We start from the raw sequence: 17,870 nt of genomic DNA on the forward strand, positions 1-17,870 counted from the left end.
AGACTGTCACCACAGATTTTTTCTCTCTCCTCTACACTTAATGGAGACTAAAGCTTTGACCTGACAAAACAACACAGATAACAGAATTGGAATCCTTAACTATCACCACTCCCGACAGACCAAAAGAGGAGGACCTTAAAACAACTGTAATTCTAAAGAAATCCACCAAAATATCTAAAAAAGAAAAAACTAGCATGCAGTAGATATTAGTGGTGATACTTTGTGAATCTCATCTAATGATTGACAAAGTAGGGATTCACAGCTTTACTTAAATTATATGATACTGGTTCTTAGTGGACAAAGAACAGTTCAGAAACTCTGGGCTGTGTGACTTCATCCTTAAAAAGAAAAGTGCTGCCTTAACTGTTTGGAAATCGTGAATTAGCATGATCTATGGCACTTGGGGTCAATAGCTAGCTAAGGTGGAATGTGTGAGGTAGGTGTCAAGTGGTTCCATTCCATATGGTTCATGGCCTTTGAAAAGCCTTTAAAGTCATTACTGGATAACAGTAAAGTATATGCTAAAATGTTGCTTCCCAATTTCTGTTGTTGTTGTTGTTCATTCGTTGCTTGGTTGGCTCCTTTTGCAAAACCCATTTGGCTTTCAGCAAGGAAAATGTTCACAGCCCTGATTTTTATCATAAACCACAATAAGCAATCAAAATGCACCACACAGCCAAGACTTACAAAGTGCCTCACAGTGGTTGCTGGTCTAAAACAAAAGCAAATGCTTAGTGGTTGATAATGGGATAGAAACTCTGGGGTTGCTGCTCATTGTACAAATAGTGCAATAGCACGCAACAGAAGCAAAAGGAGTTAATTTATGATAAATCAATTAAAGGCCAAGTCAACATGCAGAGCAGACAGTAACGCTGTGGGCACTTTCATCCAGGACTAAAGGATCCTCTCTGCATTTGCTGTGTGGATGAGGATGTGGACAGTACAAATCCCTGCAGGGCACAGGGATTACTGGATATGCCAGGAGAGAGGTGGGAGTGCAAACACATCAAAAGGACAGGCACTACAAAACCACTTTCCATGTACACACACACTGTCCACTCCTCTGAATATGTGGATAAACCCACCCACGTGACTGTGCCAAAAATAAGGAATAGTCTCAGATCATGAGCCAAGCCACAGCACTCAAGTGCCAGATATTTTTCTCCTGAGGCGCCTGCTCTTCTGGCCACTTGCATCCATCTCCCAGTTCCTTTGTGCCCCCTGAATGGTGAAAAGGGATTTTGTCCAGGCAGCTGTGATGAGCAGCAGTGCAAGAAGCCCAGGAAATGAGACAGGCAGGCAGTTGTTTTATGATCTGAACCAGTACCGCAGAAAGGCTTTTGTTCCTAGCAACACTAACCAAAATGAAGGATCAGCAGGAGGAGGGTTGGGCAGATGCAGCAGTATGGCCAGCCTGGTGTTCTAATTAACTGCAAGATTAGGAGTGATTTCCTAAGTCCTCATGAAATTAGCTATGGAATTTGTAAGCAATAAACAAATCTTCCACCTATTAAGTCCCCATTATGCTGAATACCAAGAGCTAGTGAACTCTTTAATAGTATTGAGGACACAAATGAAGGAAGCCCAAACATACTTATATATATTATAAAATTCAATTAACTTACCTGTTTATTGTTATGAAAGGATTCAATTTGTGATCTTAATACCATGATTAAACCACTCAAATCCCAAACAAAACAGCCTTGAGACAGAACATCACAGTAGATGTGAATGCCAGGAAAACTCATTCTGATTCTGATACCTCAGGGGACTGGGGAGATTAGACATTGGACTGTAAATGTTTAATGTAACAAATAAAGGATCCTCACTACTGAATATGTCATAAGAATGCCATTTTCCTGAAGGGCTTCCCGATATTAAGATATGAAGAATATGATATTATGAATATGAAGAATCAAGAAAATAGAGAATTATAAAATATTCAGACTTTTATATTAAGAGGTTTGGCTTTCACAGTTTGGTTTTAATAAAACTGAGTTTGTACAAAAGGACTTTCTTACCACACAAATCTAAGCCATGTGTCTCTTCAGATCCCTTCTGCTTATTATACTGAGAAAACCCAATTCTCTCTAGGTTCATTGGCTACCATTTTTTTTTAGCCCACTTGCAAAATCCTCACATATAAGGAGGTAAAACACAGTGGAGGTTATCAGATTAAACCAGACCATGTTTGAAAAGGCAGTCATTCCCTCCAGTCTCTCAGGGATTTTTCCAATATCCTGCCAAAAGGGAAGAAGCTGCCCAAGTCAAAGGAGGAGACAACCTGTGCCAAACACCACACAAAAAGAAACAGATTATAGGAAAAAAAAAATCCGAAGAGCTGGGAATTGAAGCTGGCTGGGAATGGATATTGGAAGTAAGAGCCAACAGCAGAGATCTGGATAAACAACAAATAAGTATTTAGGGTAAAGAAAAAGAGGCAGGAACCTGTGCTGTGAGGTCTGCAGAGACAGACTAAGACAGGCAGGAAGGATGTATGTGGGATGAGTTATCCAAAGGGGACAACCAGGACTGAAAAGTGAGAGGAAATCAAATCAGAAAAGAACTAAGGAAACATGCAAGTAGATTATGAACAGAAGAACCTCACAGAAAAGCCTCCATGAGAAAGACAAACTACAGTGTGATTTCCTGGAAACTTAATATTCTTGCTTCTCTCCACTTCTCTAAGGTAAATATAAATATATTTTTAATAAATTTATAAATTTTATATAGATACAAATTTCATAAATATAAATGCCTATCTCTTCTGGTTTAAAGAAAATGACAAATTTAACACACAACAATTTCCCACTAGCTCAAAAGGCAGAGGACTGTACTGAATATGCCCTGTGAGGTGTCAAGACAAGGTAGATTTAGATTAGATATTAGGAAGAAATTCTCTACAATGTGAGTGGCAAGACTCTGGAATGGGTAGCCCAGATAAGTGGAAGATGTCCGCATTCCTGGGAGAGTTCAAGGGCAGGGACTTTGAGCAGCCTGCTCTAGTGGAAGAGATCCCTGCCCATGACAGTGGGTTGGAACCGGATGATTTTTAAAAATCCCTTCCCACTAAAATCATTCTATGCTTCTACAACCCCATGATATGAAATTTCAATGGCTTGGGTTTACTCCTTCCCCCAACCTCAGAGAACAGCAATTTCCAATATTTAACTCACTACTGCCTTCTAATCCTCTTGTTTTCACTTTGCTGGGAGGCTTTAAGCAATCCATTCAACCCCTCTCAGGTTCAGATCTTATGAAATCACTGTAATGAAGAAATACCTGAATTAGCTAATGTGTGCACAACACGTATTGACAAAAGAAAGTTGTTAGAGCAAGGCACTGACCTCTAAGCAGACTGAAGGTAATATTTTCTTTTATGGAGCTTCTACCATATGCCCAAAGAGATCTACTGACAAATAAATGCCCATTGGTGCATCCTTTACAGGATGAAAGAGAAGGTTTGTATCTGCACAACCTGCCTTGTCTAAATCCATCCAGCTCAAAATTGCTTCCCAATATAAGCACATTTCCTTCGTGGCTCATCAGGAAGTCTTCTGCTCCCTGCTGACTTTTATATTACATATTCAGGATATAAATACCAAGCCCTGAGTGTTGGCCCTTTCTTACTTAGCTAGCTGCTCAAAAATCACATGAGCTAGTCTCCATATAGCTTCACCTGTGATATCCATAAGTTTTAAAGAGTCAGAATGCCTTTGATAGATCAAGGCTTCTAAGTGCACTTCTGGTATGAGGAAGCTACAGTATTGCTGTACATGTACACATCACAAAGACTCACAAGCTTGTCACTCTGTGTACCCCCGTGTATCTCTGTGTCACTCTGTGTACCCCCTGTAAGAACTCCTAGGATAACCCCAAAATCCTCAGGTAACCCACAGACATTAGAGGCACACATATTATAGACATTTAGCAACAGATAATCAAAGAGAAAAGAATTCAAGGTTAAGCTCCCATTATGTTACAGCATCATGCACACACACAGAGAGCAAGGAGGCTGCACTGAAAAGGATTGTTAGGTTACAGTCCAATCGTTAAACACATGGAACTAAATTTTCTTTTAACATTTCTCTTGAGTCTAGTGTGCCATTTTATTCTAGAGGACATAAGGAGCAGCTGGGTCTGTGTAAAAGAAAGTATGGGAAACCCAGAGCTGACACAAGGCTGAGAGTTATTTCTAATACTGTCATCACTGCAACTGGGTATGATTCCTCCTTAGTGGTACTGAGAAAGATAAAATTATTCTCCATGGCTAAGGCACACACAACAAGCTAAGGGCAGTAAGGGTTAACGTACCCTATTAAAAAAACCCACAACTGTTCAGTAACTGCTTATGGTGGGTTATTTCACTGATATATTTTTATGGTGCAAATCTGAAATGGTGTTGCTGGGAAGAACTAAGAAGCACTGAAAATCACTAGGTGACTAGCTTATGTTTGGTTTGTTTGTTGCCTTTTTTTTAAACCAAATCGGTTTCCACATATGCCTCCATTGTCAGGAAATTCTTAGTTATATTGGAAAGGAGAAAATACAGTGTCACACAGAAAGATTTTGCTGTCTTAAAAATAACTCCATTGTTCGCCCACAGTGATGCTTTGGGTCACACTTTACTGCTATAACAGGAAGCCAGAGAGAGTGCGCACAAGACAAGCAGGCAGCAGAGGCAGAAATAAATTCTGTCCACCTAGAGACATCAGTCCACCTCACTTCTTGAGTGAGATAATCTTAGTTGTGATCATTGTAATGTACAACTCTCACATTGGCCAGAGATGGTGAAGCTTGTGACTTCGGTGACAAGCGCTTAGGACATGAATAAGGAGGTGTTAGAAAAGACAACTACACTTGCAGTGAAGAATATTAAAACATAACTAAAATGCCAACATATATCCCTTTCTTAAAATGCTGCATCAAAGCATTCATCCCTCCTCACTGAAGGATCAATAAGCACCCTCTGTACCATCATTAATCATCCCCCACACAATACTGAGATGCTGACAGGAGAAAAGGAGCAGCAAGGGGAGGGAAGAAAGGGACAATTCAGAAACAGCATCTGGGTTAAATGCCAGCTGCATTGACAAGAAAAGTAAAAAACAACAGAAGGAGAATGAGCTAAGGACAGTCATGACCTTCAAAGGACAAAGTGACATTCTTTAATTGTTCTGGAGGCTTTCAAAATGAAGTGTCTACCTCCAGCAGAGTGAAGATCAATCTCCATGGAACATTTTGTATCATGAACTCCTCCATGTCAGAAGACAATCTTAGGTGAAATAGTTGATAGATTCAAATCAGTATTACAAGTAAGCAAGGGGGATTAATGTATTCACTGTGAGTTAAAATGATCCAGATTATTACAGTGAGGTCAGAGCTTTCAAAATTGTATTATGGAGACATGTAACAGGCAAAAACCATAATAGGTTCTTTGCTATTTTTCCTTAAGGGACAACTCCTAATTAACTGGCTTCCTTTTCCTTTTCAGACTGCTGTGAGATTGTACTTGGTTCTCAAATTATTTAGGGAAGTTGAACTGTTTTAATCCTTGTGGATGAAAAATGGATATTAAGTACAGCATTCTGGATTCAGTTGTAAGTATTCTGCCAAAGCTTGAGCAAGTACATAAACTTGGTCTCCTGCAAGCATCTAGGGAAGACATTCATACTGCAAAGACTAAGGTGAAGTATCTTTTCTTCTAGTCTCTTTTAGGATAATGGGGATATTTGCTCTCTCACATTCTTAAAGTAAGTAACAACAGTAATGCACAAGCATTACTGGGACAGTTAAAAGAGGAGTAGTAGGAAAAGCAACTAAATGAAAAATATCTGGGGAGAATAGTCCAATTCAACTATGTTACATTATCATGGTGGACATGCATTGACTTAAAAGATTCCAAAGGGTTTCATTACAAATGACCCACCAATGTCAAAAGAAATCATTTTAAGTCTTGATGAACAAACATCTCTTTTTTGAATGATAACCTCTTAAGCACACTCCTTCTAAGTGATCAAATCCATATGAAATACAAAACCAGGATGTTAGATCAGTTGCTGGCATTTTCGTATAATGTGATCATTATGAATTTTGGCAGGTGGCAAATAACATAAATACACATCTACCCCTGCAGTGACAATAGTGTAAGAAGTTGTATGTTTTGTGTCAGAACATGTAATGGCTCCTAAGGACAAATAACATGCTAACTACAGACACAGAAAATTTGCATCCATACTAAGGATGGATGAGAATAGCTCTCCTCAGATGGGAAGCCCTCAAATGAACCAAGTTATTTCTGACAGTGTTGGGGAGTTGTGTTCAGTGTGGCCTGAAATCTACTCAATGTCAAACTCTCAATTTAAACATGTAGTAAGTTCTGCTCCAGCGAGGAATAATCCTGATCCTGTTAAAATTCTTCTCAGTCCAGTGAAGTCTTTGATTGCTTTAAATATGACCAAGTTCCACTAACTTCAATTAAGGCTGTCAAGACCTATGTTAAAATTTAAGCTATTTCAATTCTTTTGGTGTAAGGAGAGACAGTAAATTGAGGAGGGGTGGGACTGAAAGAGTGAAATGGAAACAGCTTAACTATCTTCTAACAATAAGATAAGCAAACCAATTAAAAGGATTGTCATCCTGTAATTACCAAAGCACTCTGTATTGCAGAGGGAACTCAAGCTCTGTTGCACAACAAACACTCATACTTGTAATTTAATATGAATAATGAGCCAGATGCATAACAAGACTATTAAATTGTTATCGCAAGAAGCCCTGTCCCTCGTTGATTAATGATTCTGTGTGTCACCAAGGAAAGGAATTCCATTTTTAAGTTCAGATTGTCATCATCATTGTTGCCAAAGCAACCACTGTCTGCTTTTGACCTACCCCTAAACACAGCAATTAAACCATTACATGAGGAAACAAAACAGCGATTATTCTCTGAAACGGAAAACTGAAGGCTGGTAAAGAATAAGGGTGTGGGGAACCCAGATTTGTTCCCCAAGATAAATATACCTGTGCAAGCATCATGTTCCAGGTCAGTGCACATTCTCAATATCAAATATATCATGGTCTCCCACTCAGCTTGAAATCTGATGCTAATCATAAAATCTGGTACAGTTTCATGTACTAGAAACCCAGCAGAACCAACAGAAAGACATTAATAAAAAAACCTCTGTGTACAAAACACTTATTTTACAATAAATATAATAATAAGAAACATATTTAAATAAGAAAGCAGTGGAATATCTATACATGATCTCTATAGATGCTATTTACATAGAGAGAACTCATTTGTACATATGCACATATAGATGAGCATACTCTCGATATTACTCATCCAAAAGTGTGTGCTTGACTCTGTTTTGGGGGGTTTTCGTTGTTATTTTTGGGGTAGGGGTTGTTTTGGTCAAAGTAAGGTTTGTACAGAATGTTCTACCAAAAGCAGCCACAATCTGGCTTCTCCCAACTTACAAGCTTCCCGGAGCTTTTCCTTGTCGTAATGTAGCCCCTCGTACTCTTGTAAATTAATCCTGTTCACTCTGATCCGCAGGCGATCTGGGATGGAATGAGGACTGCAAGAAAACAAGAAAGCTTCTTAGACAAAGTGTTCCCTGAAAGAGCAAAGGAAAACAGGATATGAAGGGATTTCAATGTTCTCTGAAAGAAGAAAATGCACAAGCCTCTTCAGAAGTGAGCCACGTCCCCACCAGGCCTATGCCTGCATTTACAATTATGACTTTCTACTGCACAACAGCATCGACATTACACCTTAAATAATAACAAAGATCAAGAATCCTGTTGGTGTTTGTGTGACCTGAAACTGTGAAGGTTTCTTCTACCCCTCTGTAGCTACCCCACTCTTCTCCAGTTTGACTTTGTGTAGATTCTTAGAGCTCCACCACCACCAGTAGAAAGATCTGCCAACTTGAATTTCAAGACACAGAAAGATGCTTCTTGGAAAGTATCTCAGGACAACCTCTGCCCAGGAGAGCATCTACACAACATTACTGAAGGATCCTGATCCAGCATCTCAGGTCTCTGAGAAACAGTCAACAAAGATGTGGCTAAGAACCAGATTTTGAAAGTTCTGAGTCCAATACTCAGAACCGAGGAGGACTTTTAAAAGCAAGTAGCAGTATGGCAACCTCACTTTTACAGAATTTAGTTTGATTTAGATACCTCAATATTTCTAGATACTGACCTATTGAAAGACTCAATAGGTCAGTATCTAGAAATTAGGTATTCATGTACTTAACATGAAATATCCATATAAATATGGATAGAAATTTGTCCAGAAAAGCTTTCTTTTTCATTTCACACTAGTTACTACCTTAATGTAATCTATTGTTTGATTTTTTTAGGTTTAGCTAGATGCTATCCAAATTCATTTAGCCACACTTGCATCTTCCACTTTTAAAGAGAAAGAGACAATCTGTGTTTATAACACACATAGCAAATGTCTACCCTATAAGAACTCAGCCCTAGGTCAGTTAAAAGTAGATTATTCACTCTGTGATTTTAGTAAAAGACTGTCTATATTTTCTGTTTTAATCTTGTTAGTACCAGGACTCTGTCTACAGTAATATTGACTAACACACTCTGCATTTTCAAAGGCATAATGCTGTGTACTCTCATAAATATACAGTTTGGCTTCTTTCTCAATTTTAAACTATTTGATTTATAGCATTTGCACTGCTAGTGAAGGACAAGGCACATCTCATAAATGTTACATGTGTTATCTTATTCCTAAACACCGGTTCAAATGTGAATTTTCTTCACTAATGTCATCAATTAATCAGTGGTAGACTTATGTTCTATCACAATGGGCCTCATTTCAAACTCATTATCACAATGAATAATCTGGATCTCATGAAAGCAGGAGAGGAAAACAGGATGATCTCATGCCAACATCTGCCAAACCTTGGCTAATTGCCTCTCTTCCAACCTATCTGCTGGTACCCAAACTCCATCCCACACAGGATAGTGTTTGGACACCAAGGGGAGAGAAAGATAACACTGGCTTCTGTAGATATGCTGACTCACTACCTAATGCCATGTAAGGAAGAAAAACAAATGCTATTTCTTAGCTTGAAGCCGATGGCAACCTACTGCATGTGCAGTATCACCTTCTGAGTCAAATTAGTCCTTTCACCTGAAAAGAAGTGAGCAAGGTCTTTTTCTTTGCTTGGAGCTGGAGGAAGAAAAGTATCTAAAATTAAGAAAATCTAGAATATATTTTTTTTCTTCCAAAAACCACACATACACTCTCCAAAATTCTCTTTTCATTAGCAAATATTTAAGAAAATATTCCCATGCTTTTGCAAAAGTACAAAAGTATATAAAAAGTATCGTTTTTTATATGTAGACGCACTGTATATCTGACTCTTTTTCTGCAGGAGCAACAAGCACCCCATCTAAAGTGTGATGTATTTTCTGAGGAGAAATAGGAGCAGGTCCAGTGTAGGAGGGCAATCAGCTGGCAAGTACCAGAGTTTGGTATTCTGTTCTGCCCTCCTCTCACTCCATTTTTATAAAGACATGCTAAAACCACTACATAAACAGGTTGTGTGCTAAAACATACAACTGGAGAGAAACAGAACTTGGCCTCTTGTCCGTTTGAAAAGTTTAGTTATCTTATTAAAAAAACTGTAACCTTGGAAACAGTAGCTTTCTATAGAAAATAAGCTATTACCAGAAACAACAACGCAAGGAATTCCTTTCTACAGGGTAGAGATTTATACCTTAGCCAGGTCCAGTCACAAGCAGCATATTCATAACACAAATAAACATATACAGGCATACCTAAAAACATGTGTGTATTGACACATGCACAAAAGAGACATTTATTCAGTAACTGAAGCTTGATGGTTTTGTTCATCAGTTCTTTGCAAACACCCTTGTTCTCTTATAATACTCACTGGCTGACACATTGTGTCACTAAATTTTATTACCTATTCAAAATAAATTTGATTCTAAAACTCACTACTTGAATATTCATTTCTTGTGCTATCAGACTAGCAGCAATTGACACCAGAGTATATTGTCCTCATCAGTCAAACTAATTAACTCATTCATTCACAGAACTCTATCTAATGGAGCTGAGCAAAATACTTCCACTATCAACACTACTGCAGTCTTCATGGGCAATGCATCATAATCCATATTATTATAAAAATAGATCAATTTGTCTTTGTTCAGACATACTCAGTATATCCAGAAACCACAAAGATTAAATACATAAGCATGTCCATGTACAGGCAAATAACAGGGTGATGGATGTCACTGAACAGAAACATTAATACAGTATTAATAGAAATAGATGTCTCTAAACACTGTGTAAAACAACTTGCTTAACTGCAGCAAGAGGAAGAAAAGCTTTCCACATAAAGCAGAAATTTATAAATAAATTTGGGGAGATTGCTGCACTTTAATTCAACCTAAATTATTTAAATTACTTACCTCTTAACAATTATTTTTTTACATGGTGTATTACATAGCCAACAAAAAGTACTTGAAAGTACAGATTAATGAAGTCTATTACCGCCTAAAGAATCTAATTAAGAACTCATTCCACAAACACATCAATCTACAGAGCTAAATCCTAAATGTCATTTGCTTCATGAGGATGTAAATACAGATTGAGGTCAAATAAAACATTCTGTTTGTTCATGTTTATTATTTATAATGATTTCATTTAAACACAAACCTAAATATGAATCTTCCCCAAGATCTTTCATCTAGAAAACACACTTGGCTTTTGATGAAACTGTGAATTCCTCACCCCTATTAATCATCCAGCAACAAGTGAGAGGATGCCAGACAGCTCACTTGGAGCACAGCTGGTTTTCCTAGGACACGTGCTCCTGCTTCCAGTCACCCAGGGAAGAGCACAGGCAGAGCAAGCCTGGGTCCTGCCCAAGCCTGGCACTCTTGCACACAGATACACTTCTGCCACACCACCAGCTTGATTCAGCTGGGGAGACAGACTTGTAAATTATAAATACCCCAATCTCTATTTCAATTATTTATGAACCCAGTGAACCATTTCTTACGCTTCATATCTCCACAGAGAAAGGAATGATAAGAATAAACAGTCCAACAAGTCTACAGCATCCAGTGACAAATTTCTGATAGATCTCCAAGAACACAGTCCACACCACCGTACACACAAATTTTAACGATTCAGTAAACAGAAAAGGAAATCTACTTCCCCCCATACAAAAAATACTTGAGTTAAAAAAAAAAAAAATCAGTCTTTTAGGGGATGTTTGCAGGGACAATGAATGATTAATGAATTACCTGTCTCCTAGAGAAGAAATAAACATGAAAAATTAATTCAGTATTCAGCCATTTAGAGCAATTGGAAAGAGGAAAGCTGTAGCCAAAAGAGAAAAAGGAAATTCACCTTACTTTCAAGACTACATTGACAAAGCTTGGAAATGGTACATTAAAAACAAGTTTCTGACAGCATCTATCTACTTGAAACATAAGAACTGCCACAACAGAGCAAACTCATTCAGTCCCTTCTATGGAGGAATTTCAATGCTTCACAAAAGTTCACGACTATTTTAAGGTGAAGCTCTTGCTAAACAAAAACCTTGAAATTATAAGCTCTACCACATATTTTTTCCTTTCATTTGGGAATCTGAGCTAGATGAGCAGCCATGTCATAGGGTGTTGGGCCAAAGGACAGCCCCCTTGGTTAGAAGAAGCATTGGAAAGAAAAGATAAACCTCACAGATGGGATAAGAATTTCACGAGAGAACAAAATAGTATAATAGTAATAATAAATATGATGATGATAATAATAAGTGGGGGGTAGAGAGAGTAACAAACATGAGAGAAAAAAGAGATGCACAATACAACTGCTCACCACTCAGCATATCCCCAAACAGCAGTCAGACCCCTCCCAGGTAACTCCTCCAGTTTACACACTGGGCGTGACCTTCTCTGGTGTGAAACATCCCCTTGGCCAGTTTGTGTCAGCTTACCTGGCCTCACTCTCTCCCACCATTGAGTGCAGCTCCTCAGCAGCAGAGTGTGAGACACTGAAAATAGTGTTTACTTGGGATAAACACCACTTAGCAAAAAACAAAACATAATTCTTGTCATAAATCAAAAAAGCAGTTCTGTACAGCTATTAGGGAGAAAATCAGCCATGCCACAGCCAAAACCAGGACATAAGTGTTATCCCAGATAAGCCAGGATAACCTGGCTAACCCTAGTGAGTTCTTTGGTACTTTCTTATCTCACAATTTCTTCAGCAAACACATTTGGCTTTGTAGAGCTACACCCACAAAGACACTAAAAGTACAGACATATTCTGAAGTTCCCAGTAGAATCCTGGAACTTGGTTTTCTTCTCCTGCATGCTAACTGTGCTTCTCTCACACATTACCCTTCCAAGCACAGCATGTTCTCCATAAGTAATAATCCCTCTAAACAGAATTATAGAATTTTTTGGGTTGGAAGGGACTTTAAAGATCACTTAGTTCCAACTCCCCTGCCATGGGCAGGGACACCTTTCACAAGACCAGGTTGTTCAAAGCCCCATCCAACCTGGCCTTGAATACCTCCAGGGATGGGGCACCTGCAACCTCTCTGGGCAACCTGTTCCAGCATCTCACCATAAAGAATTTCTTCCCAATACCTAATCCAAACCTACTCTCTTTCAGGTTGAAATTAATCCATTTGTCATCACATGCTCTTGTTAATGGTGCCTCTCCACGTTTCATGTAGGCTCCCTTCAGCCACAATTAAGTTACCCCAAAGCTCCTGTTCTCCAGGTTGAACAATCCCAATTCTTTCAGCCTTTCCTCAGGAGAGGTGCCCAATCCTTCTAATCACCTTGGGGACCCTCTGCTGAGCTCACTCCAACAGGTGAACATCCTTGCCATGGTGGAGACCCTGAAGCTGGATGCAGCACTACAGGTGAGGTCTCATACGAGCAGAACAGAGGAGCAGAATCACCTCCCTGGACCTGCTGGCCATGCTGCTTCAGCTGCAGCCCAGTTTATGGCTGGCTTTCTGGGCTGCCAGGGAACACAGGACAGCTTCACATTCAGAAATCCACATGCTAAACAGGAAAAACTGATAAGAAATGAGGAGACTCAGTTCCCTTTTTTTTCAGAAAAAAAAGGAGAAGATCTCTCTAAGCATTTTCATCCTTAACTCTGCATTTGGAGAGCAGTTCACTTTCTATTACTTTCTCCCTTACACTTTGCCTCCTACTGTTCTTTATTAGACTCTCCTCTTATAAACAGTAACCATATTCAGCCTGAGAAGGTTGATTTTTCTTTGGCATTTGAACCTCTAAAAGCAAAAATACTATTTTCTATTACTCTTTTTTTATTCACACAGGTTTTATACACATACTCTGCTGCAGTCATTACCACAAACTCCATAAAGGAGTAGTATTTACCAATACAGTGGTATTTGTATTTTTATTTATGCAGATTTTGTAACTGAAAAAAAGAATTACCCTACCCACAGTGTTTATTCCACTTGTAGAAGAAATGTAGGGGCTACACAAGTAAATATCTCATTTTTCAATGGTAATTTTCAGCATCAACCACACAAGACAAATGTACTCTCACGTATGCATCTTCTCATCTCTGAACACCCAGCAGGAAAATGCAAGTTTTCACCTTCCTTTTAAAAGACCTTCAAAAATACAATGCTTGTATTTACTTACACACCTTGTATAAGCATTTGCAATGGATCACACTACAGTTCTACTGTCTCTGCAAAAAAAGACCACATGAGCCTAATGAATTGGCTGCCCTAAACTCCCATGCATCTCCTGCTGCAGAAATCCCGACATTTATCTAAGACAGGCTATAATCCATCACCAGGTCTCAGTAGGATCTGCCCTGCTGTTCAGTACTAACTGGAACTCAGTCATCTTCTGTGTTGTTCAACAAAAAAACACAAAACAATATTTGAATCTCAAAGCCATCATAATCCAAATCATATTTCTGTGTTACCTCATGGGTTCCTATTTTAATTTGCCAGACACATTAATTGGCAGCCCCAGTGCAGCAGCATGTTCAATCTATTTTTACAGATTTTAAGATAGAGAACAATTTTGACTTTCAAATTAGTTTGGGGCTTGCATGTCTTTCTCTCCCTGCTTTACTCTGACAGCTGATATCAAATGGGACATTAAAATGAACTGCATCAAAACTTGGAGTTCATTTTCCAAGGGATATCCCTGAGCTTGGAAATAGTACTCGTTCTCTTAGACACACGGCTCAAAGTTCTGTGTAAGAAATAAGGGTTACCTCAATTTTTTCTAGAGACTGATTCAGATGCTGAATTGGTGAGGCAAGTTGGTTTCATTACTTTATGCTTGTCAGCAGAACACAGCAAACTGGACCCACAGAAAAGGCACACCAAACTGAAAATCTTTCCTTTCTCCAAAATAGTAATGAAGCACTTGGAGCTTTCTGCAATTTCATAGAATCACTGAATGGTTGAAGCTGAAAGAGATCTCTGGAGGACATCTGGTGCAAGCCCCTGCTCAAGCAGGACCACCTAGAGCAGGCTGTCCAGGACCATGTCCAGGCAGGGTTTGATTATGACTAAAAGTGAAGATTCTACAACCTTTCTTGGCAACCTGTGCCAGTGCTCTGTCAACCTTATGATAAAAAGCATTTTCTCCTCATGTTCAGAGGAATCCTCCTGTGTTCGATTGAAAATACCTCGTCTCAATTCTTTCCAGGAATGATGCCTGGCATTAAACCTCAGATGTGCCTGTTGCCATGGATGTTTGGGGAGCTGGCTGATGGCTGAACCTGGTCACCCATCACCAGACATGTCCTGCTCACCTTACTTGGCTACTGTGGAACTGTGCCCCATCAGTCATACTGTCATCTGAGCTCCCTCTTCCCATTTGTCACTGGATTTTACTGCCCCATCTCTCAGCTGAATGACACAGGGTAATAACAAAAGGCTCTGGAACTTTTAGAATAGAAAAAAGCCAGATACTCACACAGTGAAGGAATCAGGGGGAGCCGAGACTCTCCTCAGGTCAGCAGACTGCACTTTATGGATACTATAAGGCAGCAGGAAATGAGTGGCCAGGAGAAAAACAGCACACAGTGAGGACAGACAGGAAAAAAAGGTGAGACAGAGAGAAGAGTGGAAGAGAAGAAAGAAAGAGAAAGACACACAACATTTAAACAGAAACAAAAGGAATGTGTCACATAAACGTTGAATGAAGGGCCATGCAGAGCTCTGAGCCCACACTAGGAAGCCAAGAGCAACTGAAGACATGCAAATGGAGAAAATCACTGCTATGTGGCACACAGCAGCTTTCTAAAGACACAAGTGAGGAGCAGTGAAAAGCCCAGCACATAACTATACAAGACAAGGGATCCCAGAACTTCTTCCACAGGCACTGAAAAATTTCAAAGCAACAGACTTTGGAAGCAGATCGAGAAACGCAAACAAACATCAAAGCTGAGATCCAGATGGATGGAATTGTCTCCAAGAGTTGACCAACTAATTACTGTTTAAGGAAAAAATACCCTTACTGGAGATTTTGTATCTACAATGACAAGTTGCTGTTTCCATTCCTCTTGCTCATACCTTAGGGAAACTTGCATTTTATTAATATTCACCTTCAGTGTTTATATTCACCCTTAGTATTTATATTCAAATGGTCCCTTTCTTTTTCTTGAATGCATCAAATATGTTTTTTCTAGAAGCTTTTTCCTCTTCTTTCTCTTCCATTATGCAGGGTGCTCTCCCTCAAGCCAAAGTAAAAGTCAGTGAGAGCAAAACACATTTTTCAATTCAGCAACTGTTCATTAACTGAAACTTACTGGGGAATATACTATGCAGGAGTTTCTAATCAGAAAATTATTCCTGGAAAAGCTGAACCACAGTTTCTCTTCTTATTCCCCCTAATTTTTGGTATAGCTCTCAACAGCCACATTCTTGGCTCAGTCACAGAAAACCAAGCTGTGTTTTCTCTTTCACATGCTACTGTGATCAATAGTGGAGAACGGGAATGAGAATTTAGCCAACAAGTGTTTCAAGGAGAAAAAAAAAAAAAACACGGAAAAAAAGATTATCAGGACAAAAAATACAGAAAGTGTAAAATTTCTTCAAGTCAAGTCTTTTTCTACTCACTCCCACTTTTTATATGGCAATAATATCAAAGGTGACAATAATAATAAATCTGCATTTCTGTGACCAAGATAATTATCTAATTGCTTTCCTGGCAAGGAGCTCAAGAAGAGCTGTCTAGCAATTAAGGATAGCTCCAGACCCACTGACTTATCTCACACATCTAACATTTAAATGATAGTCGTTAAAAAACCCTTCATCTATTATGTCCATCCCATACAAGGCTCTCTGGGAGATTCCAACAGAACAAGGAGTTATAGCCTAGAGATCAAGTTAAGAAAAATAGATAAACGTATTTAATTACAAGTTTCTTCACTTGTACAATGCTACCAATCAGCATCACATTGAATTAACTTCTTACAATGCTAATAAGTGCTCTCTCCTTCCTTTTTAACACCTCAGAGTGAAGCACATACACAGATATATATAGAAATAGATGTAAATATCTACACACACAGTTTCTGATATGTGAAGCTGAGACTACAGTTCCTGACAGATCATTTGCATTTTCCCAAGACACAGATCTGCAGAAAAATACGTCAGCCAAATCAAAGGACTCTGACAGCAATTGAGTGTACCATGGCACATTTAAATCAAGCTAAACCACAAAGAATATCCCCTTGACAATTGGCATATACTACAAATCTCGATTTCCCTACCACAGTTTAAATTCAGATCTAAAAACCCAAACCTAACCCATGCTAATTATCAGTTTGAAATACCATGAATTCTCTTTTTACATTTGCATTAGTCTCCTTCAGTGAAGAAAAAGATGTCCCAGGGCTGCCCTTTGCTTTCACTGAAGATTGAGGCGTTGTGGTTGGGTGAAATTGGGCACTACTGCCCATAGTTAAGAGTCTGCTATTCTCTGCTCAAGAAAGATGAGTATTTTGTATCTTATATATTTTCCAGGCAAAGAGAAATTGCACATTAGAGAAATGGGTTTCTACTGCAACTTAAAGAATTAGTCTCAGTAAGAGAACAAAATGCTAAAGGGAACAGGAACATGTTGAAAGTAACCAGGGTGGCTTTGATTATATTACTAGATTGACAGCCAGGAGATGACAAAAAACTCTCAAGGGCTGGAGTCAAAGTTTGAAGTAAAGCAGGATCTTTCTCTAGATATACAGCTGTAAGGGACACAACTTTTAAGATAGCTGAAGAGAAAAGGTGTGCCTAAGACCTTGTCCTTTTTTTTCCCAGTTATAGGAGTTAGTCTTTTGGAAGGTATTACATCTCTTCACAGAATTTGCCTCACCATTACAATTGCACCAGCAAAATTCCCGCACCCATTTCCCCAGAAATATTAAAGCCTCAGTGGATGAGTGTTTGAATTAAATGTGGATCCTTAAAAACTTTAGGGCATTAGTTCAGTATCTTTGGATAAGGAATCAACTGTTTTGCTTTGTATTTGGAATATTTTATGAAAAACAGCAAAGTCCCTTGCACAGTCATTTTACCAGCAATAAAGACCTCTACAAGGATTACAATAATACCCTCTACAAAATAATCTGAATTATTTTATTGGGTGGCCACTTTCATGGGTCAAAATTTTACTATTTAGGTTTCTTCTGATTAAATTATAATTGCAGTACTGGTAAAGAAAGTGTAATCATGATAAGGAATGTTAGTTCTGTGTATTCCTCTTCGCAAGCTACTAGTCTCCAATCTTAGCTTTTCTCTATTCACATTTACAATACTCATTTCTCATTTGAGTTTCTATACTGGAGA

The 17,870-nt window shown here is 38.8% G+C and overlaps 1 protein-coding gene across 4 annotated transcripts in view; it reads right to left on the reverse strand.

Annotated features, from left to right (window-relative positions):
- The window catches only part of DGKI (diacylglycerol kinase iota), a 200,111-nt gene that overhangs the window by 58,749 nt on the left and 123,492 nt on the right, over window positions 1–17,870 (reverse strand). For all 4 annotated transcript variants that reach the window (XM_054281810.1, XM_054281813.1, XM_054281812.1 and 1 more), the window contains one exon: window positions 7,477–7,577. In XM_054281810.1, the coding sequence (XP_054137785.1) occupies window positions 7,477–7,577 (101 nt within the window). The remainder of the gene's footprint in view (window positions 1–7,476; window positions 7,578–17,870) is intronic.

Source organism: Melozone crissalis, unplaced genomic scaffold (genome assembly GCF_028551555.1).
Source record: "Melozone crissalis strain CALT ecotype California unplaced genomic scaffold, PUWL_Pcris_2 ptg000033l_1, whole genome shotgun sequence".
NCBI lineage: Eukaryota > Metazoa > Chordata > Aves > Passeriformes > Passerellidae > Melozone > Melozone crissalis.